The sequence below is a fragment of the Procambarus clarkii genome, chromosome 44 (genome assembly GCF_040958095.1).
Source record: "Procambarus clarkii isolate CNS0578487 chromosome 44, FALCON_Pclarkii_2.0, whole genome shotgun sequence".
NCBI lineage: Eukaryota > Metazoa > Arthropoda > Malacostraca > Decapoda > Cambaridae > Procambarus > Procambarus clarkii.
Genome location: NC_091193.1, coordinates 25,840,712 through 25,856,390, shown reverse-complemented (window position 1 = coordinate 25,856,390; position 15,679 = coordinate 25,840,712). Strand labels below are relative to the sequence as shown.

The following is a 15,679-nucleotide window of genomic DNA, read 5'->3' as shown; positions in this document are numbered from 1 at the left end:
AACATCACCCCCAGAGGGTATGTCGACAATTGAAATCACCCAGCAGGAGCACAGGCACTGGCAAGGAGTTCAATAGGTATTTTAGATTGGGAAGAGAAAGTGGAACATTTGGGGAAAGGTAAATGGAACAAACCGTGTACTAATTACACACAAAGACACGTGCAGCAGAACATTGGAGAGGCGACGGAAAAAGTAGGGGGACGAAGGGAACATTAGAACAAATCGAGAGCAGGGAAGGAACGGGCCCCAGCAAAAGCCAAGGAAGGGGGTGGGGGGGTGGGAGGAGAGAAAGGAATAGCCACGGAAGCGACCAGGATGAGCACCAAGCATCGGTTCCTGGAGGCAGACACAATGGGGGCGAAAACCGCAAAATCAGAAGTTGGAGTTCATGGAAATTAGCATAATATCCATGAATATTCCATTGAAGAATAGGCATTGACAAGAAGAGAAAGGACAGCAACAGAGGACAATGAAGAAACAAAGGGGAAAAAGGAACACAGCACGTTAAAGAAGAACAGGATCAGGATCAGCGAAGTCAGGGTTAGGGGGCATGGGTAAACTGAGTAAGGATGGAGAGAAGGGAGCAGGAGGCCAGACCAAAGGCGGACGAGCAGGGTCCGAGGAGGGGGAGGAGGGAACAACTGAGGATCAATCCTCCTTTCGTCACTGAAAGGATCCTCCTTTCGTCACTGAAAGGATCCTCCTTTCAGTGACAAGAGGAGGATTGACAATAAAAGGGTCCCCCTCGCTCGAGACGTTGGGTACTACAGTTCTACAGGTGCAAGAGTATGCCTCCTCAAACACTCGAACGTCAAACCAAAAGAAGGCCGAAAGAATAATAAAAACAGGCAAAAGGTCGGCAGGAAATGACAATTGGAAAGGAGAAGAGGGGGCGGGGGAAGAGAAAAACTAAACATAAGGAAAAGCCGTCCAGCAGAATTCGTTAGGACAGCAGCAGGAGCATAAGGCCACAAAAGGACAGAGGACTGTCCCATGGAGCATCACACTATGGCAGCCGCCCACCAAGCCTCCTCACGGCAACAACGGACCGGACACGGAGGGGGCCTGGCCGGGTTATTTAAAGTTCTTAGTGATTTATGGGTTTATGGCTTGCACAATCTTGTATCCTTTCTCTCATTATATATATATATATCTATATATATATATATATATATATATATATATATATATATATATATATATATATATATATATATATATATATATATATATATACACACACATACACACACACACACACACAGTGGAACCTTGAGTGACGAGTGGACCAGTTACGAGCATTTCGAGTAATGAGCAAGCCACATGCAGAAAATATGTCTCAACTGACGAGCTTTCGTTCAATTAACGAGCGTTCCCGCTGGTTCTCGGACACCTCCGACGACAGTTTTGTTATTTCGCAGGACGAGTTTTCCACATGACAAGCTCAGTGCCAGAACGCATTAAATTCGTTAATCGAGGCACCACTGTATATATATATATATATATATATATATATATATATATATATATATATATATATATATATATATATATATATAATATAATATATAACTGAAAACTCACACCCCAGAAGTGACTCGAACCCATACTCCCAGAAGCAACGCAACTGGTATGTACAAGACGCCTTAATCCACTTGACCATCACTACCGGACAAAATGAGGTGATAGCCGAGGCTATTTGAACCACCCCACCGCCGGCACTCGGATAGTTATCTTGGGCATAGCATTTTACCAAATCACCTCATTCTTTGGGGCAACACGTGAGGAACACAAATGCGAACAAAATTCTTGTTCGCATTTGTGTTCCTCACGTGTTGCCCCAAAGAATGAGGTGATTTGGTAAAATGCTATGCCCAAGATAACTATCCGAGTGCCGGCAGTGGGGTGGTTCAAATAGCCTCGGCTATCACCTCATTTTGTCCGGTCGTGATGGTCAAGTGGATTAAGGCGTCTTGTACATACCAGTTGCGTTGCTTCTGGGAGTATGGGTTCGAGTCACTTCTGGGGTGTGAGTTTTCAGTTGCATATGTCCTGGGGACCATTCAGGCTTGTTCGCATAATATAATATATATATATATATATAATATATATATATATATATAATATATATATATATATATATATAATATATATATATATATATAATATATATATAATATATATATTATATATATATTATATATAACTGAAAACTCACACCTGAGTTTGCAACTGAGGTGCAACTTTTGCAATATGCAACTGAGTTTTCAGTTGCATATTGTCCTGGGGACCATTCAGGCTTGTTCGCATATATTATATATATATATGTCGTACCTAGTAGCCAGAACGCACTTCTCAGCCTACTATGCAAGGCCCGATTTGCCTAATAAGCCAAGTTTTCATGAATTAATTGTTTTTCGACTACCTAATTTATATCTATACATGGCTCTCCAGTACTTTGTGGTGCTATACAGCCTTTTGGGCATAGCTCTTACTCTTAATTTTAATAATTATTTGAGTACAAGTATTAAGGTATAACCAGTAGATACAAGAACCAGTCCCAGATTAAGTCACTGAAAGCACAAGGCAGTGTCTGAAAAGTGGCAGCAGGGGCAAGTGTAATTTTGGTTTACTTTAGATACTGTATAAACAAGTGACATTAATTCTTATTTTTGTATGACTTAATAATTTTTTTCCAGTGACTAATAATATCTTCTTTTGGTGTATTCCAGAAGTGAAAGAGTATGTCCCAGCCTTTAGCAGCTGTAATGAGCAGGTACTCATTCCCAGGATCCTGGTCGTAGCTGTACGCACCCATGACTAAACTCTGAGCAAATCGGGCAGCAACACACTCCTGAAAATTAAGAAGTTATTGGAAAGTTCTCAAGATAATATGGTTTATGGATACAGTATTATAATATCAACATTAAACTCTTATTACTGTACTCTAATGAATTTTAAATGTTCATGTAATGTAACAATACGACCTATCCTCCTGGTTTAGATTGTACATTTTGTAACTACAGTGGAGCCTCGATTAATGAATTTAATCCGTTCCAGCACCGAGCTCGTCATGTGAAACGCTTGTCTTTCGAAACAAATTTCTCCATTTAAAATAATGTAAATAAAATTAATCCATTCCACCACTGTAAACCATCAATATGATATTCGATTATTTAAACAATGGAGCAGCCTACCTGTCATACACTGAACAAACTTTTGTGACATTTGTCCATTTTTCAAATTTGTTCACTTTTTTGTATTTTTTCATTTGTTTATAGCAAAAGATTTGTTCAATGTATGTCAGGTAGGCTGCTCCATGTTTATTAAAAAAATAAAAAATAAAAAAATTTGAAAAAAGAACAAATGTCAAAATGGTTCGTTCAGTGTTTGTCAGGTAGGCTGCTCCATATTTCTTAACAATAAAATAAAATAAAAAAAATTAACAAATTTGAAAAACAGACACATGTCATAACCAACCAGACATCCCATCCTCTCCAGGCAATGAGACAGTGAGGGATCTCTCACATTTTTCATCAAGCCCTGTTATATGGGAGAACTTGTTGCCCATGCTTAATGCACAGACTTGCTTATAAACCACAAGTTTGAGGTATAGAACTTTTAGACACCCACCAGGGGACTCGAACACTGACCATCAAGATGGCAGGTACATACTTGTATCCACTACACCATACTTCAGAGCAATAAAAGAGGTGGGAATTCCACCTCTCAGCCCTTCCCTCCCCTGGAGGGGGAGGGGGGGGGCCCGGACCTCACTGCGCTGGCTGCCTTCAATTTGGAAACTAGGCTTCAACCAACGCGAAAAACCCCGCCGACCGGATGGGAGGGAGAGTAGCCAGGGAGCCTCCGGGGCTCACCCAGAAAATGGCATTTCATTACATTCAACGCTGGTTTTCTGTGGGGAGCCCCTACGGCTCCCTGGAGCTACAGACCCAAAGAGAAGGAATTAGGGACTTACCCGGGAGGTGCCGGCCACAAACTACCGTACTCAACGCGAAGTTAAGACAACTGACTGCAACCTGCGACCCACAGAAACACAAGAACACTGAGGAGCAGGGATGTTTACCAAATAACAGGTGGCCAGGACCCTGTTCGACTTCCAAAATCCACACGCCCGAATATGAGCCCAAGACATGTTACCAAACACGGCAGCCAACACTGCAAACTTCCGAACGTCATGGGCGCGAGGATAGACCACAGGCTGGCTAGACTTAATAACCCTGCGGACAACCTGGGAGACCCGAGCCTTGGATCAGGGAACGAGGGAAACCGGATCAACCCAAAGCGCATCCCCAACCACCCCAGCTGAAGCGCGCAGGTAACGGCGAAGTGCTGCAATCGGACACAACACATGATGCACCCCTGGCCGAACCAACCAAGCATCAATGACCCACGGATCCCTCCGGAAAGCAGCCGTCTCGTTCTTCGCCAGAAAAGATGGAGAAGGCTGCAAACGGACAAACCTACCCCCCAGGACCAAAAGAGCAGAAACCCCTGTGCCGGAGGAGAACATGAAGCTCCCCTACCCGGCCCCCAGAGGCCAATGCCACCAAAAACAATCCGGAACAGAAGGGGCCACCACAAACCGAGGAGAGGAAAGATATGAGAGCACCTTGTCCAAGGACCAGGACGACTCAGGAGGCGCATGAGCAGGCCAGAGGTGAAACATAGCACGGGAAAAGCTTACGAAACAGGGCGGATGTGACGTCCACCCCGAACGCTAGCTTAACCCTTAAATGGCGCATGGCTATATACTGATTGATACCCACAGGCACGAACAAAACAAAAAAAAAAAATATTTTTTTCTTCCTAACCTGTTAAGTCGTGTTCCCTGATCACGGGAAAAATAAAAAATAAAATTCAATTGTACTTACCAGCGATGTAATTGAGCCGAGAAGATGGATGATGACTCACAGTTTGCATGTTCGCTCATGTACGGTGCGTCCCGGAGGCGTCGCGCTCGGTCTTCAAGCAGCCACAGTTGCCACGAATTTATTTTCGTGTCATTATTTACAGTGTTTACGCGTGTATTCTTTGCAATATTAGTTACTAATTATGTTGCACATAATGTCACTTGACAGTTATTGACAATATATGTTGCACACATCGAGTATACACATGCGCACACAAACGTTTTCCATTATGGCATTATATTATGTACAGTAATCACAATGTTCATTATTTTATATGTACACACTAGCACGCACTATGTACACTATTATTGCACATTTAGAAGTCTTGGAGTGAGTGGTAGTCGTTGAAGCAGTCGACAACTCTACACCCTTCACACCATGTTTGCACCATTTTACGTTTTTGCTCTCTTCGTTTTGTTGTTTTACATACTAGGCAAGCACGTTGGCCTATTGCACGCTTTCCACCTGCTGGCAAATTCTTTAGTCTGTGTTGCTGAAAGGCATCCATGTGAGTGAGCCTGGGTGTTGCAGCATGCTGCAACACTGGGCTCATGATTGGTCTTTGTATGCCAGGGACTTCTTGACCAAACTTTGCTAATAACTGTGTTGCAAGTGTAAAAGCAAATGAACGGAAAATAGGTTTACGTCCAGTTTTCACCAGGTACAAATTATAGCAGTTCAACATGCTCATGTCAACAAGATGGAAAAACACTTTTTCGTCCACCTCAATGTTTTCTGCACACACTCGATAGTGCCAATCATCATGTCAGCCTTATCAATCAAACGCATGTTGATATTGTAGTCAAGAACACAATCTGGCTTATATACTGGTTCTCTCGTTACACGGTGCACCTTGCCCTATTCAACATTGTACCCTCATGAACGGTTGTCAGCAGGTTCACTTCTCTCTTGTCTTTCCACCGTACTGAGAGAATTTCATCACATTTCCGTACCTGGCACTCACCAACTGCAAGTCCACCGACAAACACTGGCATCCCTTCTTCGTGGCATTACTGTGCCAACCAACCCGGTTCTATTTTCAATCAAGAACTTAGCTAGAAATGGACTTGTATAGTAATTATCTGTGTATAGGATGTGGCCCTTGTTCATCCATGGTGCCATCAGTGACTTCACCACACTACCAGAGAAACCATGTTCGTCGTTACCGGGAATGTCTACATCGCTAGCTGAATACAGAATCATGTGTAACACGTATCCTGTTTCACAGTCACACAGTACAAAGAATTTCAAGCCAAATCTGTTTCGTTTTGAGGGAATATACTGTTTGAATGAAACACGTCCTTTGAATAGTATAAGGGATTCGTCAATCACCAGCTTCTGTGCTGGTACGTAAAAATCTCTGAATTTTCCAATCACCTCATTCATATAGTGCCTCACTCGCCAAAGTCTATCCTCCTCAGTCTGGTCCTCATTAGTTGCAAAATGCACACACCTAAGGAGTATCTGAAATCTTTCTCTGGACATATATTTCCCGAAGAAAGGTGTTGGAATAGTCAGATCTTTGCTCCAGTAATCTGTGAGAGCGTGTTTGACACAGTGTTTCAACATACATATTGCAAGAAACACATACATTTCACCTATATTGGTGTTTTTCCAACGTTGCAAGTGTGAAAATTCTGTTATCTCTTTTCTAATGAGATGAGCCGCATGAAGGTTCGTTTGGTGTACAATATATTCCATGAGCAGCTCATCATAGAATGCGGTAAAATAATCACATTCACTCATATCATCACCATTATCAGGGAAAAGATCTGTAATCCCAACGTCTTTATTGTCAAAGGCAGGAATTCAGGGAATAAAACCAGCACCATCACTCCACACTAGTACACCTGGTGTCCTGCGAGTCCCAGAGGACGCAGCAGAGGCACTACGGCGAGGAAGTGATGCACCCCGTGGACCAGGAGCTGAAGCCCGTCTACGCACAGTACAGCCGCTACGTGCATGTGAGGTAGAGGCACGAGCACATGAGGTAGAGGCACGTGCACGTGAGGTAGAGGCACGTGCACGTGAGGTAGAGGCACGTGAACATGAGGCTCTTGGTGCCACATGTTGTTCCATGCGGTGGCACTTGGCTGGCCGAGACGCTGCTGACGCGACAAAATCTCGCCCAGTAACACCACTGGTACTGGCACCAGGCTCGGTAACACTATGTTCTGATTCCACTTCACTAAAACCAGAAAAAGAGTCACCTTCCTCTAACTCGTCACAGAAAATATCCTCAGACTCTAAATAATCACAGGAACTGTGTGGCCGAGGGAGAATTGGGGTAGACACTGGGCGAGGCGGCATGGGTGAGCATATAGGCCTCGCCATGGGAGGCGGCTGTATCTCATACTCACTGTCCGTGCTATCAACATTGGTCAATTGTGTGTAGTCTTTATCAATATAAGAGTCATCAAAGTCACTTTCCTCACCATCGGAAAATAATTCACTGGTTATTTGCTCTTGGGTGAGTGATTGCGTGGGGCGTGCCCGGGAAGCATTCGGCCGTGCGCTCAACATGGTGGCTGCTGGGTAACTGAGGCCTCCCAAGCGATGGTAGCGTGAGCTGGATTTTTTTTCAAAATGGTGGCTGTTTACTATAGCCCCTGGGCAGCATATGGGGACCCCCTCTACCCCGCGGGCCTTTCAAATCATGCTCGGCATGCCCGTGCATCATATGATGCGATGCGCAATTTACTGCAAGTCGGGCAAAGCATCATATGATGCAATGCGCAATTGAAGGATTAAGCGGCTCTGCCAGCGCCGCACGATACGAGGCGACAGTATTAGGCATCAAATGACGGTCATGAAAAAGTCAAGAATTAAAGGACAAAACAACCTGATCCGAAAGAAAAGACAACCTACGAAGAGTCAGAAAATGGCGAAAAGAACGGCAGGAAACTTCATACTGTCGCCGAGACGAAGCTCTCAGGTGGGACACCATCAACGAAGCCACCTGATCACCACAGAAATGGTGATACACCCATGTCAAAAAGACCACACGCGAAGGGCAAAGGAGAAAATCAAACCAGCCCTGTACTGGACCGGGCCGACATCCTGAAAGAGGCGGAGCCGCAGGAAACATCCCAGGTTCGGGCACCGAGCCAATAGCATCGGAAACCAAGGCTGGGCCGGCCACCAAGGGGCCACAAGGACTACTCTCCCTGGGAATGTCTCCAACTGAACCAGAACCCGAAGCAACAGCTGGACCGGGGGAAAGAGATACAGGTAACCTCACCTCGATCAGTCCTGCCGAAAGGCATCCACAGCGAACACCTCGCAGTCGGGGAAGGGCGTCACATAGATTGGGAGATGCTGAGACCATGCCGACGCGAAGAGGTCCACATCTGGGAGACCGTACGTCTGGCAGATCCAACGAAACGAGTCATCGTCGACCGTCCACTCCGTGGACAGGGGATGGAAGCGTGACAGACCGTCCGCCAGAACGTTGGACACTCCCCGGACATGAACCGCACAGAGAGCCGAACCCCGAGAATCCAGCAGACGAACCACTCGAAGAGACCAACCCCAAAGAGCCAAGGACCGAAGATAACCCCAGCGGTTCAGGCAATGAATCACTGGAGAACAGTCCGAATAGAGGCGAATGGTCGCTCCCTGAGCGACCCGAACCATCCAAAGCGCGAACCAGACTGCCGCGAACTCCCGAACCGTGCTGTGAGCCCGGCGGATGGACGGACCCCACCGTCCCTGGCCTGCCTGGTGAGCACTGGTCACAAAGTCCCAGCCGAGAGATGACGCGTCCGTGAACACATCGAGTGAGGGCTCGGGAAGGCGCCAAGGCACCGAACCCCAAAAACCCCGAAGAGGAAGCCGGTGATGCAGCAACCGACACAAGGCCCCCGGAGGACGAACCCAACGATCGCGAGAGGCGAAAGGGACGCCCCCGAAGGAACCAAAACAGACGCCGAAGCCAAACCCGACCAGGTGGGTAGACTAGCACGGCGAAGTTTAGACTCCCGCACAACCGCTCGAGCAACCGCCAAGTGACCCGGGACCCCCTCAGAAACAGCCGACGGCGGTCCCACAGCCACAACAATGCCTCTGGAGGGAGAGACAAGGAAGTGGTCCGAGAATCCCAAACAAGACCCAGCCAGGTCCGAACCTGGGACGGAACCAGATGGGACTTCCTCCAGTTCACCAGGAACCCGAACCTGGCAAGCTGGGAAAGAACCATATCCCTGGCAAGCAGACAAGCTGACCAACTGGGAGCCCACACCAGCCAGTCGTCGAGGTAGGCCAAAACCCGAATCCCTAGAAGACACAGACGGGTCACCACAACCCGGGTCAGACGCGTGAAAACGCGAGGTGCCTGATTCAAGCCAAAAGGTAGGCATTGAAAATGGTGAGCGTGATGCCCCACCACGAAACCTACCCAGTCCCTGAACCCCAGATGAATAGGAACGTGCCAATAACGTCCTTGAGGTCCAGGGACACCATCCAGGCACCTGGTTCCAACAGGAAGCAGACCTGAGACAGAGTAGTCATCCGAAAAGAGGGGCAAGGAATCCAGGGGTTCAGACGGGACAAGTCCAGAATGAACCGCAGATCTGCACAGTCCCGTTTCAGTACTGGAAACAGACGGGAAACCCACCTGAGGGACGTAGTCGTTTCGACCACACCCAAGCGCACCCACTCGAAGACGACTTGACGAAGCGCAGGAGAAGAAACCTGCCCTGTTAGCCCCGAACCTCCCAAAGGAGGACGAGTCGCCCAATGCAGGTCAGATGACACGACCGAAAAGCCCCACAAATCGTGGTTAATAAGCAAGTCTGTGCATTAAGTATGGGCACCGAGTTCTCCCATATAACAGGGCTTGATGAAAAGCGCGAGAGATCCCTCACTGTCTCATTGCCTGGAGAGGATGGGATGTCTGGTTGGTTAAATACCCTGGAACTCCCACCTCTTTTAGGGCTCTGAAGTATGGTGTAGTGGATACAAGTGCGTACCTGCCATCTTGATGGCCAGTGTTCGAGTCCCCTGGTGGGTGTGGGTGTCTAAAAGTTCTATACCTCAAACTTGTGGTTTATAAGCAAGTCTGTGCATTAAGCATTAGTACCGAGTTCTCCCATATAACAGGGCTTGATGAAAAACGCGAGGGATCCCTCACTGTCTCATTGCCTGGAGAGGTGTGATACCTGGTTGGTTAAATACCCTGGAATTCCCACCTCCCTGGAATTCTACACATAATCTACACTGCACAATTATGCACCTCCACCTCAACCACTCCAGTTGAAAGGCATCCACCGTGAGAGTTTCATGATTGGGATATGGAGCCACATAGGCGGGAAGGTGCCAGTTCCAAACCAACATTAAGAGGTCTAGCTCGGGGTGATTGAATGTCTTGCTGAGTAAACGGAAGGCAGCATCGTGAATGGTCCACTTTATGGAAAAGGGACAGAAGCGAGATAATCCATCTGCATGGATGTTGGACACATCCCACATGTGAATCTCGTGGAGAATCAAAGCTAACTGAAGTGTCCGACTCCATAGGTCAATGGACTGGAACAATCCATAGGACAATGAACTGAGGCAGCCCCTATCCCTTGGAATAGTAAAAGGAGATGAACCACAGGGGAAGCAGTTGGAGTGAAGCTGGAGCAAGGAGCCTGGAGGAAGCAGAATTTTCCTTAGGATATGCCATACAGCCATAAACTCACACACTGTGCTATGTGCCTAAAGAAATGGGCTTGGTCATTAACCCTGGGCAGCCAGGTGAGCGCTGGTCCCAGAAGCTTCAACCCAGAGATGAGGTATCTGTGAAACATCAAGCAACATGGGAAGATGGCACCATGAAACTGAACTTCAAAGTGTTTGAAGAGGAAGACAGTAAAGCAAGAGTCTCTGTAGGGTAGGTGGGACTGCTGGTCCCAGGAGTGGTGAAAAAGGCAGAACCAGAAAAACTGATACAATGCCCTGAGCCACACCATCCAAGCTCCAGCCTGAAACAGGAGGAGAACCTGAGCCAAATTGGAGATGCAGAACTGAAGTGAATGAAGTAGTTCAATCACAATAGATCAAAGATGTAGTAGAGGTCTGCCAAGTCCTGCTTCTGGGCCGGGAACAGCCAAGATACCCACCAAAGGGACGGAGTCACCTCGCCCAAACCCAAGTCCAACTATAATAATAATAATTTATTTGCAAGAAGGTACAATGGGTTGGTGAGATTACATAAGATTGGTATTTTTACATTCATGCAAAGCCACTAACATGCATAGTGTTTCAGGCAGGTCCTTAATCTAATATATCAGGTAAGATGAAAGAGTACATTGTAGCAATGTTTTTATATCAACAAATAACTACAACATAAGTTGACAGAGGTGATTACACTGGTAAGGATATATGTTTTAAGTTCTAATATTGGGAAAGTGGGTAATACAAGATACAGTGTGAATTTGAAGCACAGGGTAGGTAACTATGAGGATGAAATGAGGTATTTTTTGGTTTTACTTTTAAACAGGCCATGGGTTGGACAATTTTTTAATTTATCAGGAAGTGAGTTCCAAAGACTGGGCCCTTTTATTTGCATGGAGTGTTTGCACAGATTTAGTCTGACTCTGGGGATATTAAAGAGGTATTTATTTCTGGTGTGGTGCTCATGGTTTCTATTACACTTATCAAGGAAAAGTTTCAGATCAAGAGCAGCATTTAGGAACACGGTTTTGTACATGTAGATAGCACATGAGAATGTGTGGAGTGAATGTATGTTTATCATGTTAAGGGACTTAAATAGAGGAGCTGTGTGTTGTCTGAAGACAGAGTTTGTTGTAGTCCTGATACCAGATTTTTGCTGAGGAGATGATATACTTGAGGTAATTTGCAGTGGTTGAACCCAATGCACAGACACTGTATGTTAGATAGGGATAGATTAATATATAGTATAATGACAGGAGAGCAGAGTGAGGAACAAAATATCTGATTTTAGAAAGTACAGTACAGTATACCGACCATTCTTGAGACTTTTTTTTTGGCTATGTGTATGTGGGTGCTGAAATTCAGTCCCTTGTTTATGTATAGGCCAAGGAACTTTCCCCTCATTGTTATTAGTAATGTTAACATTGTCTATTTGAAGTTGAATCTGATTTGATGATTTACTACCAACTAAAGTGTAGAAAGTTTTTTCTGTGTTTAGCGTAAGTTTGTTAGTTGACATCCACAAGTGGACGTTTTTAATTCACTGTTGACAATATTATTTAGAGTGTAGGGGGGAGTGAGGTCAGAATAGACAAAGGTAGTATCGTCAGCAAATAGTATAGGTTTAAGTATGTTAGAAACATTTGGCAAATCATTGATGTATATAAGAAATAGGAGAGGTCCCAAGATTCTGCCCTGTGGAACCTTCACTGTCAATGATATAGTGGGGAAGGTTAGGCTATTGATGGCTACATATTGGTGTCACTAAGAGAGGAACGAATATAGTCCAAAGCAAGGCCTCAAATACCATAGTGGTGAAGTTTAACTAAGAGGTAGTTATGGTTTACAGTATCAAAGGACTTTTTCAGGTCAATGAAGAGGCCAATTGGGAACTCATTTTTGTCAAGGACTCTGTAGATTATATAAAACAGAATAATAATGGCATCATTGGTACTCTTTTGGGAATGGAAGCCAAACTAGCAGGGACTTAATATGTTGAGTTTTACAAAGTAGGAATAGAGCTGTTTGTAAATCATTTTAAAAATATTTTTGAAAGTATAGGTAGAATTGCTACTGGTCTGTAACAGACAGCTGACAGTTACGTCAGCTGTCTCGCCTAATTTATGAACTGGCTTGATTTTTTAAAAGATATCAGGAAAAGTATGACACTCCTGAGATTTGTTGAATAGCAGAGCTATGGGTAGTGCAAGAGCAGGGGCAGCACTCTTATATATACAAATACAAAACAAAAAAAAAAATACAAAATTTATTAAAGTAAAGTACATACATACAAGGTGAGATACAAAAGTTGATGGATTTATAGATAGAGCTAGTACATACAAGGCCTAAAGCCACTATTACGCAAAGCGTTTCAGGAAGGAAAGACACTAAGACTAAAACTTAATACTAATTGAGATTAAAGTATAAATTGTGTTTAAAGAAAATAAGAAAACAAAATGAAAAGGGGGGGGGGGGAACATGGCAGAAAAAAAACAAAAATACAATTTGGTCAACAAACAGCATTGTTTAAAATAGTAGACATGGGTTGACATTTTGGGGGTGAGGTAGGTTACATTGAGTTAATTAGGTAGTACTTAGTTTTTATCTTAAACTGGTTGGGAGAGGTACAGTCTTTAACATAATTGGGAAGGTCATTCCACATTCAAGGTCCCTTGATTTGTAAAGCATTTCTAGTTTGACTAAGTCGTACTCATCATAGATGGTATTTCATCAATGTTCCCAGCTTGGGTTTAAAGTGATTGAATTATGGATATAATGTCTGTCAGGCTGACTAGTAAAAGGAGTAGAGAGTTAGGATAGCTGCCTATGAGATATGTAGTAACATGTGTCTGATTCTCTGGGATTTTTCTGACAAGGTTATCACCAAGTGATGAAAAGAAGCTATTGAATTCAGTTGCAATATCTAAGTCTGTTGCAAGTGAGTAACATTATTTGAGAGTTTATCTGCTTGTTATGTGATTGTTGTTTAGACCCTAGGATGTTAGAGATCACTTTCCATGTACTTTTCATATTTCCTTTTGTTTCTTTAAATCTATTCTCATAAAACCAGCGTTGAATGTAATGAAACGCCATTTTCTGGGCGAGTCCCGGAGGCTCCCCGGAGCTATCCAGGCTGAATGGATATGTATAACTTTCTGGCATCAGTCAAAGTGCTAGGAGTTCTTGCCTACCGGGGACCACGAGCCAGAACCTGGCCCCCTCAGAGAGGCACGAGGAGCTAGTTTGATAATTTTGTTTGGGGAGTTCTGTTCACTTGTTCGGCTTTCGGTAGCAATAATTTCACCAGAATAGGGATTTGTTTTGGGGCGCCTACCTTTCTGGGTGCCTGTCTCGGTCGATGGCAGACATAGAATGCTCCCAATCACAAGGGGGTTTCTATAGGCCATTGCTCCTCATGCGTCTCTGAGGGGGCCAGGTTCTGGCTCGTGGTCCCCGGTAGGCAAGAACTCCTAGCACTTTGACTGATGCCAGAAAGTTATACATATCCATTCAGCCTGGATAGCTCCGGGGAGCCTCCGGGACTCACCCAGAAAAGGAAGTTTTGGCTCTTCGTATTATATTGGTAAATATTGATGTGTATCTCTTAACTTCTTCTTTTGTAATTAGACCAATCCTATGTTTTTTTCACATTCGTGTTTCTTGTTAATTGCTTTAAGTATGCCACTTGTGACCCAGGGGTTGTTTAATCTTTTGGTAGTTATTTGCTTAATGAGGAGAGGACAGTGTGTGTTGCTGAGGCTTAGAGTTTTGGAGAGAAAGATGTTGGCTATTGAATTTATATCCTGTGTATTGTTGAGTTCAGGTTCCCAGTTTATATTGTGAAGTGCATTTTTGAGGTTCCTTATTGCTGGTTTGCTTTGTAGTCTAAAGCTAAGTTAATTGGTAACCAAGGGTAATATGTCCATGTTTGCTGAGAGGAAGGTAGAATAGTGATCGGTTGTTCTGTCAGTGATTATACCAGCGACAAGGGGAGGGGGGGGGCTGTTATAGTAGTCCATATGTGATCCAGGGTTGTAGCAGATGTTTGAGTAATTCATATGGGCTTGGTGATTGTGGGAAATAGCATACAGGAGTTCGTGCTATTTAGGAAGTATTCTACTTAGGGGCTATTTTGTTGACAGAGGTCACTGTTGAAGCCGCCTCCTACAATGATGTGATTTTTGTTGACTTTGTTGTTTATGATTAGGTTCCTTATATTATCCGAGAATGTAGTTGTATTAGTACAGTACTGGGAAATCTATAAATAGCTCCAATAGTTATTGACGATTTAAGGGATTTGACCGAGAACTGAGTAATGGTATATTGACAGCAGTCATCTCTATTGCTAATAACACTTGTGCAATTAAAGTTATCTTGATAATAGATAGATGTACCATCTCCTTGTTTGTCAGGCCTGCAGTTCTGAGTGGCTTTATATTCGGCTAAGTTGTAAAGTTGAGTAAGGTCTTTACTTAGTCGTGTTTCTCTTAAGATAATGAAAGATAGTTTATAGCCCAGTGCTTCAAGTAGTGCAGTGATGTCATCAAAATGTGTACCAAGTGATCTGACATTTTGCTTGAATACTGAAAGGTTAATGTTATTTTGGAGTTTGTTTTTTGCAAGGTTTGCAGTGTAGTAACTGCAATGGTGATGATCAATGTGCTGGTTATTGTAGATATGTGATAACAAATTTAACTCAGGGTAAATGGAAGTTTGCATAGAGTAAGAATAGAGAAGACTTTAAGGAGATTCTGATTAGGAAATTGGGGAGGTGTGTGACAATGGATTATAATAAATATTTTCAATAAACTAACCCACAATGACCCAAAGCAGTGAAAAGGACGCCTGACCTACAAGGCCTGACCCCAAGAAAGGGGGAGGGACTTACCAGCTCCACCTTAGGCTACAGGAAACGGCTGATATGTATATCATTATACTTTGGCATCAGTGTGAATGGAGTTCTAGGCCTACCGGGGTCCATGGCCAGAACCTGGCCCCCCTCAGAAAGGTACGAGGAGCAATGGCCTATAGAAATGCACATGTGATTTGGAGCATTCTATATCTACCATCGACCGGGACAGGCACCCAGA

The 15,679-nt window shown here is 44.3% G+C and overlaps 1 protein-coding gene across 4 annotated transcripts in view; it reads right to left on the bottom strand.

Moving 5' to 3' along the window:
• Positions 1-2,376: 2,376 nt before the first annotated feature.
• LOC123745419 (hydroxylysine kinase) overlaps positions 2,377-15,679 on the bottom strand; it is a 44,850-nt gene continuing 31,547 nt past the window's right edge. For all 4 annotated transcript variants that reach the window (XM_045725977.2, XM_069300852.1, XM_045725974.2 and 1 more), the window contains one exon: positions 2,377-2,854. In XM_045725977.2, coding sequence (XP_045581933.1) covers positions 2,660-2,854 — 195 coding nt within the window. In that variant the 3' untranslated portion in view covers positions 2,377-2,659. The remainder of the gene's footprint in view (positions 2,855-15,679) is intronic.